At 45.6% G+C, this 15749-nt stretch overlaps 1 protein-coding gene across 1 annotated transcript in view; it reads right to left on the bottom strand.

Annotated features, from left to right (window-relative positions):
* The window catches only part of UNC79 (unc-79 homolog, NALCN channel complex subunit), a 121866-nt gene extending 108675 nt beyond the window's left edge, over positions 1-13191 (bottom strand). Inside the window, exons 1-2 of the mRNA XM_048484629.1 lie at positions 13066-13191; positions 5841-5961 (exon numbers count right to left, since the gene is read on the bottom strand). Coding sequence (XP_048340586.1) covers positions 5841-5961; positions 13066-13087 — 143 coding nt within the window. The 5' untranslated portion in view covers positions 13088-13191. The remainder of the gene's footprint in view (positions 1-5840; positions 5962-13065) is intronic.
* Between the last annotated feature and the right edge of the window lie 2558 nt (positions 13192-15749).

Raw genomic sequence — 15749 nt, 5'->3', positions numbered from 1 at the left:
GTGGGAACTATACTTCCCAGGAGACCTTGTGAGCCCCAGGGTCTCATGGGAAGTGTAGTTCCCACCAGGCCATTTTCTGCCTGAAGGGAACAGGCTGCTTTTCCAGCCTGCACTAAGATAAGGGGGCAGGGGGGCAGGGTACCGTGGAGGGGGGGGGGGTGGAAAACACAGAGTGCATACCGGGTGCACTGTGGCCCAGCTATGCTTCTGGGGACATGTATGTAAGGTAAATTGATGGGTATTTGAGAATGTGTCTGGTTGGGGGTATAGGTGAGTGAGTTGGGAGTGGGGTGTTGGGCGGGGAGATGAAGGAATGACAGTGCAGTCCTATGAAAAGTTAGACTATGAGTTGTGAAGGGAATAATTCTGTATAGGGATTACAATATAACTGTGAAATCTAGGGTCTAAATCCAGAGTCTAAGAAGGGTGTGACTCTGCTCCCAAGAAAGGTAACATTAGATTACCCTCCTATTTTTGTTCAAATGGACAAATATTCTTACACCATCATTTCTTCTTCCTTACCAGAAGTGCCATTTTAAAAATGTGTCATTAAACCTGCACTATTTAGTTGATGGATTGGATTAATCAATTCAAATATTTTGGTCAGTTAAAAAAAACTGTCCAGTTAACTGGGCAATTTTTTAAACCGTCGATTATTTTTGATGCATGAACAGAATAACAGTTGCAAGCAGCATACACCATCTTAGCAGAAGGGTTCTTTCTTCTCATGAACAGGAGGAAATAGCTCTTCTAAGATGGCATATCTACCAACCATTTCCTGCTTCACCTAAAAATGTTATTTTTTCCTTCATCGTAATTGATTTCCCCACTGATATCAATAGATTTCCATTGATATCCATGGAAAATCATACCATCAGTCAACTAAGAGTTCTTTAATAATAAAGGCCTATTTCCAGTAGACCATTTTAGTTTCTGTACAAGTCTTATAACCTTGCTGGAAGGCAGACTACAATTTGATGTTGCCAAATCCCATTAAATAGGCAGAAATGTCACTCTGGCCGTTCCCTCAACTGAGGTAGGGATAAGAGGTGTGGTTTGCCAGCAGCCTGCAAATGGCAGGCATACAGATATCCAGCCATAGCACATGCAGATACCATGGGGACAAGCAAGGAAGGACTATTTTAAAAACCAACAGTTGCCCATGCTTCCCTGACAAGGCAGTTCCGCTCACCTCTAGTCTAGCAAAAGCTTGACTTGTTGATTTCAGTTTCTCATTGACCTGTTAATGATCCCAAGGGAGTATATACAACTATCCTATATAGTGATACAGCCTCTCAGGGGAACACATTTCTTTTGTCCTAAAAACAACATTGCATGCTGGGACTTGTAGTCAGTTAAGTTACACACCTTCACACAAACTAGTTCACCAAACACACTGCACAAACTTGGGTATAGTTTCAAGGGAAGAGACTTTGGGCCTTTCCCCACTTTTCCCTCGGCCGCCATCGCTGCGCCGCTAATTCTTCATGCCAGCATCCCTCAAGGCATCACCGGCGCCCTCGGCGTTACTCCTTTACCCCCCCACGCTCTGCACGGGGTCATCAAAAGGTGCCCTTTGCAAGAGCGCCAGGGATGCCTCGCACTGAGGGGGCGCGACAGCGGCAGCGTCGGGGCAGCTGTGCTGTCGCCGCCCCTCTCGTGGGGAGTGCCGGGGGACCCCATGCTACTCTCCTCAAGTAGCGCGGGGCTTAAGGTAAGTAGGGAAAGGCCCTTTGGGTTCTTCTTCCAGTTTCTACACATCACTACCTTTCAGAGCCGGTTCTGGTAAAAGCAGGACCAGAAAATTTGCAACCTTTGCTAGGATGATCAGATGGAAAGGAAAATGGCTTTTGGTCATTGACCTCAGAAGGAGGGTCAGCAGGTGGGGATTCTCTTTTGCCTATGTGATAATCTGCACTTGCTGAAACACCCTCTCCCTTGTCCCTCTTTATATTTGGTCTTCCTACAAACCCCTACATTGAATAAAATCAACAGAACTTCCGGAGCCTGTTTTCTTGTCACAGAAGGTCACTTCCAAAGTTCACAAAACTAACAAGAACACTGTCCAGAGCAGCAACAAAAGCTGCAATTTTTATAACTCTTGCCATGATTCCCATTGCACATGCATGTATCTGAAGGGCTATATCACAAAGAACAGTGATATCTACAAAGAACTATATTGTTTCTCCTGTTTTGACCTTGTCGGGCATTGGTTATATTTGTCATCATTCTTCAGGTTGGGGAAGGAAAGCTGGAAATGAGCAATGCATGAAAAGTAAATTCATGCGTAACGCAAAGAAATGTTTTTGCCTCAAGAGAAACTTAAGGAGGAGTTCAATGGACCAATGTGTTATGCGCCGTGTAGGGTGATTTTTATGTGATGTTTTGTTTGTCAAAAAATAAATGTAAAATCTTTACGCTTTTTCCCTCAACTAAAACCACATCAAACCAATTCCCACCCCCAAATTTGTTACATCTTCTGGATGTCTGCAAATTAAAGGATCATGTTCAACCCTGGTGTGACTCGAAAGAAGCCAATTGAGGTGTAAATCGATGACAAACCAAATCAATCTGATCATAAAATCCAATAAAGTACATAAAGCCCAAAAGCTTCCCAAAAGAATTTCCATTCAAGCGATCTTTGTTTATTACCTATCTGAATGGTCTCCATGTGAACCAACTCGTTGTTCAATGTACCACTGTTTATGCACAATTTCCTGTCAGGCCTTTCTAAATAATTTGAGCGTTGCTTAAAAATAAAAAAGCCCACTATCTCAATCCTATGCGCATTTACTTGGGAGCCAACCTTACAGACATCTGAGTAAATAAGCATAGGATTCTGCTGCATGACTTGAGTCTTTTCAGTCAGTGATGAGCTTTTCAATTATTTTAATAAGCGTTAGCTAGGTATAAACATCAGTACTCTCTCTGCATTTTGCATGCCTCTCTTTCCCTCTCAAACCTCCTAGAGCAGTGGTGGCGAACCTTTGGCACTCCAGATGTTATGGACTACAATTCCCATCAGCCCCTACAATTGGCCATGCTGGCAGGGGCTGATGGGAATTGTAGTCCATAACATCTGGAGTGCCAAAGGTTCGCCACCACGGCCCTAGAGCTACCACATAGGTGATGCAGTGGCACCAGCCACTCAGTGGAGCCATACTGTGGGATACAGGAAGAAGACCATCAAGCCATTTGGCAGTGCCTGTTAACAGTTCATGGCCTTTCAGATAGGAGGTAGGATGCATCAGTTTGACATTCCAATAAGAAGAGTTTGGATGTCTGTGCTGAGCGTTTCCTTATTCCCTTTAATGTTGTCTTCCTTGCCATGGTGTTGGATAAGTCCCAGCTTTACAGGGAGACTTCTAACTGCTAGTACATGAAGGGATCCTGGTGAATAAGACTTAAGGCAGCCCTTAACCTTCATGTTATGGTCCAGGTTTAAGATGTAAGAGAATTTCTCCCACATAAAAGAGTTGTTGCAATGAAAGGAACACACAGGCAACTTCCATGCTGATGAAGGAGGCCATTTTGGTCTATGTCACAGCCTTCGTTCATCTCAATTAGATTTACCTAGAAGTAATACCTGATGGGTTCCTTTCATATTGTAAACCTGTAGCCTTGCATTTCAAAAGACTCTCTAACATCCAAGGTGTTCAGATCTAGGATTTCAGTTCAGATAAAATAGAGCCGCCCAGCTCTGAGTGTAGGCATTCAGCCTCTCAATGCTGTCAAATTGCAGGATTTTGGTTTAGAGCCATTCCTATCAAATGGAGGTTCACAGGACAATAGAGCAGAATTTATTACAGACATCCCTTTTTCATGTCAAGTAGGTGGCAGTGGCGTAGTGCCAAGGGGACAGGGGGCGCAATGCACTGGCACACGTCAGGGTGGGGGTGGGGCTGGGCATGGGAGTTCCAGGGTGTGGTGTGGCAGGGGCATGGGGCGCATGTGTGTCCCGGGTGCAGTTCCCCCTCGCTCAGGCCCTGGTGGGTGGTGTGGGAACCGCTGCAACACAGCTCTTTCCCACACTATCATGGTAATGGGAGACTCTTCAAGCACCACAAGAGGAGGAGACTATATCTTATTCTGGAGGAGTGACTCTAGAAGAGGGAGGCACCACAGGGTGAGCTCCGCCTACATGCCTCACAGCTTTTGTAATTACCCTGGTGGCTTGGAAAGAACCTGTATGCATCATCAGCAATTCAGCCTCATAAGAAAAGGGCATCATTTGCTCATGTAATAGTAGACTATATTTTCATCTGCCATCTTTTCTCTAAGTAAGGTTACCTGGGGGTAATCCAAGTAGGTCTGGGGGAAAATAGAGGCTCGATGTGTGGAAGTGGGTGGTTGAAACTTCTTTAATGGCATGCAAGTCAATTATATCACCTGGTAAATAACATCTAATTAAGCCTTTGTTAACATTTTTTTTTCTCTTCTGGTCAGTTGGCAACCTGTCTCTAAGGCAACTCTAGGATTATGGGAAACAACCCTTCAGTGGCATTATCATCTGCTAGTAACTGCAGATCAAGTTGCTATTCAGGGTGCAGGGGCAGTCCTATGGATGAGGATGAGTGGCATTATCATCTGCTAGTAACTGCAGATCAAGTTGCTATTCAGGGTGCAGGGGCAGTCCTCTGGATGAGGTCACCATGATTGTGGGGAAAAAACAGTAAACAATCTGCTGGCTTAGTTTATTTAGGTTTCTAAAGTCAATCCATGGAGATACCTGGAAACCTGACAGCTATTCAGAAATCAAGCTTGTTGCTTGATTATTTGTATGGAGCTAAGCCAAATCCTGAATACAAAACAGGTCTGAGCTCGGATCCAATCCTTAGTTTCTGTTTTAAGCTAAGATAAGAGTCGTTGGAGCTAATCACAAATCAGTGATCTGTGAACTGTCGTGAATAGATACAATGGATTGGTAGAAATTCTGATCTGAACAACCAAACTTGAGAACAACCTTCACTGGATCTAAACAGGATGCTCAGGCTCAACTTTCTGGCATTGTATTAAATACCACAAGTCTTTCAGTCTTGTGTTTGGCATATATAATTTCAGCTAAGCTCACTGGTTTGGAGTGGGGTCTGCAACCTGGGGCTCTCCAGATGTTCATGGACTACAATTCCCATCATTCCCTGCCAGCATGGCCAATTGACCATGCTGGCAGGGGCTGATGGGATTTGTAGTCCATGAACATCTGGAGAGCCGCATTCCTTTCTACTAAGGTGGATCCTAAAATTCCCTTCCACCAAGTTTTCCATTAATAAAGACCTTTTTCTCCATCAGAGGAAGCCTTTCTTTGGGGTGTTGTGGGGTTCCCGGGCTGTGTGGCCTTGTTCCAGTAGCATTTTCTCCTGATGTTTCACCTGCATCTGTGGCTGGCATCTTCAGATGATCCTCTGAAGATGCCAGCCACAGGTGCAGGCGAAACACCAGGAGAAAATGCTACTACAACATGGCCATACAGCCCGAAACTCCTATGATTCTGGCCGTGAAAGCTTTTGACAATACAAGCTTTTCTTTGTTGGAAAACATCAGTCCATCAAGTGGCTTTCTGCTGAAGGAAGACTTGGCAGAAGGGAATTATGAGATCCAAGCTTTGGCCTGTCATAGGACCAAACAGAAGTGTAATCAACCAAGCTTTGTTTCAGAATTGACCAGTGAGCAGCAGGCAACTCAGCTGAGAAAAAGGGCAGCAGCGGCTAATTTTATTTATGAATCCCAGATTTTATATTTTGTTGAGCTCTGACCCTTCTGGCAGGACACCTTTTGTTGTTTTCTCACAAGCTAGTCATATTTCAACAATATTGTTTTTGAGAGCATAATTTAAAGCTTACCTTAATAATGTCTGAGAAAAATATTTCAGAGTGTTAGCAATGTCAGTTCCAGAAGGGACGGGATAAATGTTGTGAAGAACGCGATTATGGTATTCTTGCAAGTACCGGATCTTGGAAGCAACTGGAGTATGTGTCACAGAAAGAAAGAAAATCGGGGGAAAAGTCTTTTAGTGTGGTTTATGCCATTCAAAAGCCACACACATTTTACATGTTCTTCCCACAGTTCAACACACGATTTGGCAAACTTAAACCCACTGAATCAATTAGCTACACCTTGAGGCAAGAATCTAATGAATTGCCAAGTAGATTGCTTCAATGACTGCCAATCTCAAAATTGATTTTTTGATGACTTTTTTCACACATTGCCCTCATGGCTCAGTGGTAGAACAGTTGCCTGGAATGCAGAAGGTCCCTGATCCAGTTGCTGGCGAAGGCTCTCTGGAAACAAGTGCTGGCAAAGATCTCCATCAACCCAAGATCCTAGAGAACCTCTGCCATTTGGAGTACATGGAAGAAGATACTGACAAGTTGGATCTGGTCCAGAGGTGGTCAACCAAAATGGTAAAAGGTCTGGATGCCATGTCCTATGAGGAGTGGCTTAGGGAGCTAGCTATGTTTAGTCTGGAGAAAGAAGGTTAAGGGGTGACATGATAGCCATGTTTAAATATTTGAAGAGACATCATCAGGGGCGTAGCTCCAAGGGGACAGGGGGTGTGCGAGGCACCGGGGGCACACCCCTGTGTGGGTGTGGCGAGGGTGTTCTGAGGCATTCCAGGGGCATTCCGGGGTGGGGCAGGAGTGGAGGACGCACCAGTGCACCAGGTGCTTTTCCCCCTTTCTTCGCCTCTGGACATCATGTTGAAGATGGACCAAGCTTGTTTTCTGCTGCTCCACAGACTAGGACAAGGAGTAATGGATTCAAAGTACAGGAACAGAGATTCCATCTAAACATTAGGAAGAACTTCCTGACAATAAGGGCCGCTGGACAGTGGAATACGCTGTTTTGGAGTATGGTGGAGTTTCCTTCTTTGGAGGTTTTTAAACTGAGGCTGGATGGCCATCTGTCAGGAGTGCTTTGATTGTGTATTCCTGCATGGTAGAGGGTTGGACTTGACAGCCCTTGTGGTGTCTTCCAACAATATGATACTATGAAGGATCTGACTTCGTATAAGTCAACCTTCATATGTCTATATATGTTCAGATAGTACCCCATCAATACAGATTGACATGCCCTGACCTGGATGGCCCAGGCTAGCCCAATCTCATCAGATCTCAGAAGCTAAGCAGAGTCAACCAAAATTAGTACTTGAATGGGAGACCACCAGGGAAGTCCAGGGCTGCTATGCAGAGGCAGGAAATAGCAAACCACCTCTGAGCATCTCCTTCTTTGAAAACATTATGAGGTCACCACGAACGAGGTCACCATGAATGACTACCACAGATTCACATAAAAGAAAAGTGAGATATACCTGTTGAAATATTCTTCAAGACTTATCATCATACTTCTTGCCATATACAGTGTTTTTTGAGCAGGCTTCATGTAATTCTCCTGTTATGCTTACAACAACCCTGTAAAGTATGTCAATGCCATTATTCCCACTGGCTTGTTGCTTCAGGATCACAAAATATGTTTAAAGCTCTGCCTCACTTCTCCTTCACACACTGTCTCATTTTGAGGCTCATGAAGAAGGTTGTAGCACTGATGGATTCTATGCAGAGTTATCTCAATCTAAAAACCAATGGGGTTAAATGGAATTAAGTCTGCATAGGTTTTATCAGAGGAATGCTTTCTAGGTGATTGAGATGTGTTCCTAACTCAATGTAACTGCTTACATATATATCAATGCTGTATATGTAGCCAGCCTGTTTTATGTTACCACGGCCATCTGGGGCATTCTTTCCTTGATCTTTACTTTATGGCTTAACATGCTCTGTAGATAACTAGGCTTCCCCCTAACGCCCTGGTCTCATGAGATACAGTGTTGTTTCCATTGTTCCATGGGGGCAGGATGCCAGGTGGCTCTCTATCACTATCTTTTGCTAATCTTGGGATGCCTCAGCTCTGCAAACTCTTTCTTTCAAACTTCTTGGGAAAACGGGAGGGGGGCTGACAACAGGGGTAAAAGGGATGGCAAAAAGCCAGATTCGTCAGAACTGGCTTTGCCAAGCTCTGGTGCTCAGAGCTTATCAATAAACGCTACTGATCAACAATGCAGAGTTTGTTTATTGGCTTAAGGTCTGAAACCTAACAGGTTTGTATCACTGGTGTTTGTGTGATGCAGCTACGTACTATGTATATCAATTTTTATACATACAAGTGAAGAGAGGTACATAAACAGATTGAATCACTGCCATTTTTCTGATTATTTACCAAGTTCAGATGCTGTTCTGTCAAAGCAATTAAAGGGTTTGTACAAAGGAATATAAGACGACTCCCTCCCTCCCTTTTTTTTTGATTGCCTGGAAAAATTTAGCCTTGCATTTGAGTAAATACAGTACTTGAAAATGCAGTGATTTGTAGAGCCCACTGAAAGTTGCATTACTAGTGTTGTGCTGTACTACACACAAGGCAATATTAAGTTGAAAAACAAGGGGGATGGGGTTGCACAAGGGGGATGGGGAGAAGCAATGGGTCCTAAGCCAGTTTAACAGCACAGCCCAATTTAAGCCAATTTAAATCAGTGGGAAATCAAGCATACTTATAGTGCTGTCCCATTCAGAATAACATCCTTCTATGCCCACTAACTTGAATGGACTTAGAAGAGATATAACTCTACATAAGTTAGCATGACCAGCCTGCTGGTACATTTTTAGAGTGTTGAGACTGTTGAAATTGCTGATCAACAGAAGAAGAACCTTTTTTTCTCTCTTCTGGGTAACTTACTGCTTTTCCAAAAGGAATGCCAGAAGAGATAATCAATTCTTAATATAGGCCTGGTATCCAACTACTCCACTAAACAATGTTTGAAGCCTTCCTCCAGAATAAGGAGCTATCCTCCAACTTAAGTGGGTCTTCGTCCAGTGGAACAGCCAGTTAAGTTAGAGGAATTTCTTTAAAGTTCAGCATATATACCAAGTGCCTACATTAATTTAAGTTATTTTTAGTCTGCCTTTGATTACACAGAGTGAGTCAACACAATCAATCGATGGGGAATTCAATAAACAATGCAATAGAAGTAGAGTTGTAGAACCAACCACTAGTCTAAAAAATGAACTGAAGCAAGGCATAAATATTGAGTAGATGTTGCAGTGTCTGAAGAGGGCACACAGCTTTTGGAAAACATAATAAATATCTGAGATGAAGAGTTTTCCAGCACTCACAATGGCAAACTAGTGGTATGTCGAAGTAAATCTCTGAAAAGGCAACAGGAGATGGATGTACATTTTTACACATGATCAAGTGGAGATATTTCAGTGCCAGTCAACATAGTACTTGGAAATCAAATTATTTCATACGATCAGGGGGTTAAATCTTCTAAGTGTGTCTTCTTCTCCTTTTTGTCCCATGATATTAACCGCCAGATGAAGGTAACCTTTGGAAAACATTCTCAGTGCTGACCTTACCTTGCAACTGAAGAACTAACATCCATCTTGGCATTTCAGTGCCATTACCTGGTTATCAACACACCTTTGCCTTAACAATCCCACCACAAAAAACAAAGAAAACAGTATAGAGGGGAAAGGAAGAGGGTCCAACAGCACAACACCCCACCCCCTACAGAGCTGTTGTCTAGAACAGCAAAGACACAGGGTTCACACAATAACCATCTTCCACAGCTAATGAGTGAAAGATAACAGGAAACACATGAAAACCTTTGTGTCTCTGGTTGATGTACTCAGCAGGAGCGAGCTGTGAGTTACTCAGCCTCAGTATTTGTTTTCTGGGTTCTTCCTCTGTGCAGGTATCCTCCGTCCTTTGTGTTTCCACCCATTCCTTTTAAATAAAACCTACTTGGATTAGAATGACCCTTAGATAGGGTCCCCAGGTTTTATAGGTCTTTTGTCCCTCTGTATTAATTCAATTAACTATATTTGCTATTTTAATATCCATGCAACTTTTAAAATGTGAACATTTTAATTACTGTATACGTTTTTGTTCTGGTCTTTGACTGTAATGAATAATGCTCCTACTTGGATTAGAAACTTGCTTGCCTTATTTTTTTTCCTGCTTTTTGTCTCCTTTGTTTGGGGATCAAATTAAAATGTGATGGCAGAAGACCCGTCTCATTAATTCTTGGTTATCACACATAAAGAGTTGAGATTGGGGAGGGGGGTGGGAATCTGATTTCAAAGGAAGTAAGGATGCTGTTAAACTCTTCCCCCGTTTCTACATCAAGGTAATTTTCTCTCACAGAGGCTCATTCCGCATGGGCCAAAAAGAAGCGGTGTGAAAACAGTGTGAAAATGGTGTAAAAGGGTTTAAAATGGTGTAAAAGGGTTTATACTGTTTTCACACCGTTTTCACACCAGTTTTTGGCCCATGCAGGATGAGCCAGAGTTTTACTTTTGGCCCTAGAGACTTGCTGGGGGAAGAAACTATCGTGAGAAATGGACTGCATGGAGATGGGTCACCTCGCCTGCCAGTTTGTGCACCCCCAGTGGAGCCAGATTTACTTTGCCCTTCAGTGGCTACCTGGAAAGTATGCAGAGAAACAAGATGAGCAATCACCGTTTCTCCCAGAATGTATCAGACAGAGTGACTTCCATCCAAGACATTTTCAAGCAAATATCCCTTACCCACAAAACGTGAACCTACAGAGGTTGTGCATAGTCAATGCCTGAACGTCTTCCAAAAGATCTATGGACACTGACTTGCAAAAGCTAAATGTGAGTTTAATCTACTGCTGCAATTTTGTAGACATTACATCATATACATGTGTTCAATAAATGTCGTTTCCTATCCAAAGCTTCTAGAGATACAAAGCTTAATTGAAGCCCAATGCCATGACTACAGACTCAGCAATTCCATTCCAAGGTTTTACACTCTATGGCGGGGCACACAGATATGTCATATTACCATGTTGCTGAACCAATCGTTGTAGTCCCAGAGACCCTGTGTAGTGGTTAGACAGGGGTGGCCAACCTATGGTACTCCATGGACTTCAATTCCAATCAGCCCCTGCCAGTATGGCCAATAGGCCATGCTGGCAGGGGCTGATGGGAACTGTAGTCCATGAACATCTAGAGCGCCATAGGTTGGCCACCCCTGGGTTAGAATATCAGATTAGGTTCAAGGAGTGCCCTGTATTCCCAATCTGCCATGGAAGGTTGCTGGGCCAATCACACACTCGTAGCCAGACCTGCCTCAAAGGGCTGTTGTGGGGATAAACTGGAGGAGATGGGAATGATGCAAGCCAGTTTGGATCCCCACTTAAGAGAAAGGCGGGGTATCGGTGAATTAAATAAATAAATTAAAATAACCTAAAAGGAAATGGAAAGGAGGGTGGCACTACCTCCTTTCTACCCAAGCGTCATGTATGGGAATCATGAGAACACAAGCCCCATAAATGCTACATCATATGTGTGAATTTTAAGTCAAGGGGCTGCCCCCAGCTTTTGGAGGTACAAAGCAGAATTAAAGCACAAAGGTGTGCGCTCCTATGTGGAATCATACTCTTGTAACTTCACTGAAGTCAATGGGTTGAGAAGAATATAATTCTTAGCACTGTAAATATGGTGTAAATTAGCCTCAATAACCCTTCTGTCCCTTTGTCACTCCTATGGTTGAGTTCCATTGTTACAGAGAAATGTTTCTGAAAAATGAAAAAGCAGCTCCTTTGTTTCTTTTCAGATCAATGCAGAGGAAGAAAAAGCTGTTAGCACAACCTGCAAGCATAAGTCAAAACCATGGTTAATTCAATCGTACATATTTCTGAGAGAGAGTTTGTTCTGATCAATAAAGTAATTTAATTCCCCAGGCTGTACCCAGTCCTTTCCAAAGAAGGCCTCCCCTCTCCAATGGCTTTTAAGTACTGCCATGGACATATTAAGAAATTCTATACAGACCACCCAGCCTTTGGCTTTATGGTGGTAGACAGCAATATTAATAAGGTTCCTTATATCTCTCTCTGACCAGGGGCAGTTCTTTATCCATTACTACTTCTCCCAATCAGTCAGCAAGAAGGTTACTTCTTTAAACTTAAATGAGGGGAAAGAAGGGGAGAATATTCACTCTGTCCACCCAGGATAGGACAAGAAGGCCTGTGTCGAAGCAGTAAAAAGACTGACTTTGAATATTAAACATGATGGCAAAAAATGATGGAACAGTTTGGCAATGGATTCATCTGCCGGGGAAGCTGCAGAATCTCCACCCTTCAGATGTTTTTGGGTTTTGTTTCAGAGGGTCAGTGTTTGATCTGGATGTCTGAAGAATAATATATCAAGAATTGGGAGCAAGGACCATTCCACAATGAGACTAACGAACTTTCATTCAAGCTTTGGCCAATCAAAATGCAGAAATAACCTGATGGCAAAATGCAGAAATAATCTGACTCAGTTGGCGCTCTCCAGAATGTCTTCAAAAGAACTGGCTGTGGATAGATGGATGAGATCAACCTCTCCCTCCATCTTCTTCCCCCCCCTCCCTCTTTCCCTTTCCCCCCCCCCCACAGTTATCTCACAAGCAACTTGTGAAGCCATTGGAGAAGATATTTTATATCATGCCCTTTTTGAAAAGCAGCAGCAAACAGCAACAGAGCAGTGGAGTGAGGGACGCACTGATCAAAGGCTCCTGATTCTTGCTTCGTTCACCCAGGTCCGTTATGCAACGAAAACAATCCAGTGTGAAGATTTCCATCCTGGAGCCAGGAAACCGGATGGAACACACGGAGCTAGGCCCTTCCAGTGGGAGGAGAATCTACACTGTTTCCATCACTACCTACCATTTTCTTTACCTCTCCCTTCATGTCAATACAGGGAGGCAAATATGTGCAGCTTAGTGCAATTTTTAAGGGTGTTGCTGCCCATGCAAAGAAATGGTCTCGAAATGCTCCCCCGCACACACACACCGCAAAAACAAAAATAAAATCCCTCTCTTAAGGCTGCGGCTCTTATAGATCCCAGGGATCTCGCCCCGCCCCTAGGTGATCTGGCAGCCGAGAGACGTTGTCGCATCCAGCACCACGGACAGTGCCCTGGCCTCTTTCCCTTCTCCCCGACCCCATCCCCAATGAAGAGTCCCTGGGCCTCTTTTCCCTTTTTTGCACGGCAGTCGCCGGTGACTTACACTGCTCCGCTTTGGTGGACATGGCGGGGTCCCGGTGGCCGGGCTGGGTCCCAATCGTGGCGGCGCGCGGGCTCCTCTCCGTGGCTCCGCTAGCGAGCAGCGAGGCTGTGCCGCCGTGGCGGTGAAGTCACCCCATCTTCCCAGCGAGGTCCCTCCCTCGCCGCCGCCGCCGCCGCTCCCATTGCTGCAAAGGCGACGCTGCAAGATAAATAATAGCGGGGCGGGAGGCGGGGGAGGGACGTGGCCACGGTTTGGGGGCTCTGATGGCGCTGGGCGCGCACGCCGGGGGCTTCCCGGGGTCTTGGGCGAGCCTGGAGCAAGTGCGGGGTGGGGGGAGACCGGCGCGTCAAGGAGAAACCATCAAGGGGGGAACCGAAAGGACGAGGAAACGGAAAAGCGCCACGAACGCGGCTGGAGCGGGAAGCGGCGGCGAAGGAGGGGGCTTCATTCATGCAGGGGGGCGTCGGGCAGGGGCCGGCCTCTTAAAGGCAACGCCGGCCTCTGCGCCTCGGCTGAGGGTTGCAGGAGAAGGGAAGGGACTCGGCAAGAGAGCGCCCGCCGGTCCTGAAGGGGAAGAGCATCGCTGCTTGCTGCAGGCTCCGGTTGTGGACGGAGAACCTGAGCTGGGAATGGCGCGCTCAAACCTCCCAGCCCGCTTGGCCAGGGTTAAGGCCGCTTCGCCCTTGGCCAGTCCTGAATGGCTCCCTTGGAGAGAGAGAGTGCACAAGTAGGGAAAGATTGCGCAAAGAGCTCTGTGCTTACGGTTAGTTCCCTAGCTCTTAGTTCCCTAGCTCGAAAAGGATCCGGCTGCCCTCAACTAGAGGGCTCTGGTTGAGGGCAGCCCCAGTACTTTTTCTGGCCAGGGATACTTTTGACCCTTGGCTCCAGCCTGGTGGACTGCTCGGTCCAATGAAACCAGAGCCCTGTGGGACTCACCTCAGTTCTGCAGGACCTGCAAGCCAGAGCTATTCCTCCAGGCCTATAGTTGAGGGCAGTAATCGGGAGCAATAGGGCCATTTTGGCTGGCCTCCCTTCTTCCATGCCCCCCTCACCTTTTCCTTATTCTTTTTTATTAAAATGCCCTGTTTCCGGCCTGGTGGAATGCTCTGTCAAATGAGATCAGAGCCTCCAGTTGGGGGCAGCAATGGGGAATAAGAGGCCCATTTTGGCTGGCCTTTCTTCTTCCATGCCCACTGTTCTAATAATATCTTTAGGAGACTCTCCTGATGATACCACCCAGGTTTGGTGAAGTTTGGTTCAGGGGGTCCAAAGTTATGGACCTTCAAAGGTGTAGCCCCCATCTTCTAAGCTCCCATTGGAAACAATGGGGGATGGGGCACCCCTTTGGGGAGTCCATAACTTTGGATCCCCTGAGCCAATCTTCACCAAACCTGGGTGGTGTTAGCAGGAGACTCTCCTGATGATACCACCTAGGTTTGGTGAAGCTTGGTTCAGGGGTCCAAAGATATGGACCCTCACAAAGCTAGTGCCATCTACTATTAGCTCCCATTGGAAACAATGCAGGATGGGGCACCCCCTTTGGGGGTCTATAACTTTGGACCCCCTAAACCAAACTTCACCAAACCTGGCTGGTATCATCAGGAGTGTCACCTGACGATAGCCTGAAATTTTGGTGCCACTGGCCCAGGGGTAGGGAACCAGCGGCTCTCCAGATGTTCAGGAACTACAATTCCCATCAGCCCCTACCAGCATGGCCAATTGGCCATGCTGACAGAGGCTGATGGGAATTGTAGTTCCTAAACATCTGGAGAGCCGCTGGTTCCCTACCCCTGCACTAGCCTAAAAACTGCACCCCCTGCAGGCCAAAAACCGAAAAAACACTTTAAAATACAAAGAACACAAATGGGGCGGAGCTTCAGACATGCAATGGGGAGTTGAACCCGAGAACCCCCCCCCCTTCCTATGTCCTTGTCCATGCCCCTCACCTTTTCCTTATTTTTTGTAAATTAAATTGGGAGGAAGGTGATAAGTTGCTCCACCCTTGGTTAAATTATTAGATTATATATTTTATTGGTTGTGGTGGGTTTTCCAGGCTGTGTGGCCATGATCTGGTGGATCTTGTTCCTAACGTTTCACCTGCATCTGTGGCTGGCATCTTCAGAAGTGTATCACAGAGGTGTATACACACACCCGTTTACACACACACACACCCCATCCGTCGCCACTTACCTGTTGCAGAGGAACTTCTGGAGGGGTAGAGGGGGGCAATGGGGCCTTGCCGCTGCTGCTCTGAAAGCCCCCTCACTCCCCTTAGCGCCATGGTGGCGAACCTTTGGCACTCCAATTGGCCATGCTGGCAGGGGCTGATGGGAATTGTAGTCCATAACATCTGGAGTGCCAAAGGTTCGCCACCACTGCAGCACCTCAGAGCAGCCAGGCGGCAAGGCACTCAGCTGCTCCGGAGCTCTGAAAGCTGCTTTTAACAACCTGTTCTCTGAACTCAACAAAAAATTAGGTACCGGTTCTACTGAACTGGCTGAATCCCACCACTGTATATGACATCCCAGGTGTTTCTTTCCATTTAGGTATGCTCCTATTTGTTAATGATGTCATGAGTGCAGTCTGCTGTTGCCCTGCGGGATTGCTCTTGTGCTGCATTTATAGATTTGCAAATAGATTTACCCATGCTCTATACTAGCTCCCTATTATAACAAGGCAGTCAC

The sequence above is a fragment of the Sphaerodactylus townsendi genome, linkage group LG02 (assembly GCF_021028975.2).
Source record: "Sphaerodactylus townsendi isolate TG3544 linkage group LG02, MPM_Stown_v2.3, whole genome shotgun sequence".
In the NCBI taxonomy this organism is placed as follows: Eukaryota; Metazoa; Chordata; class Lepidosauria; order Squamata; family Sphaerodactylidae; genus Sphaerodactylus; species Sphaerodactylus townsendi.
The sequence above is the reverse complement of the archived record's forward strand: the minus strand, read 5'-3'. Positions and strand labels throughout refer to the sequence as shown.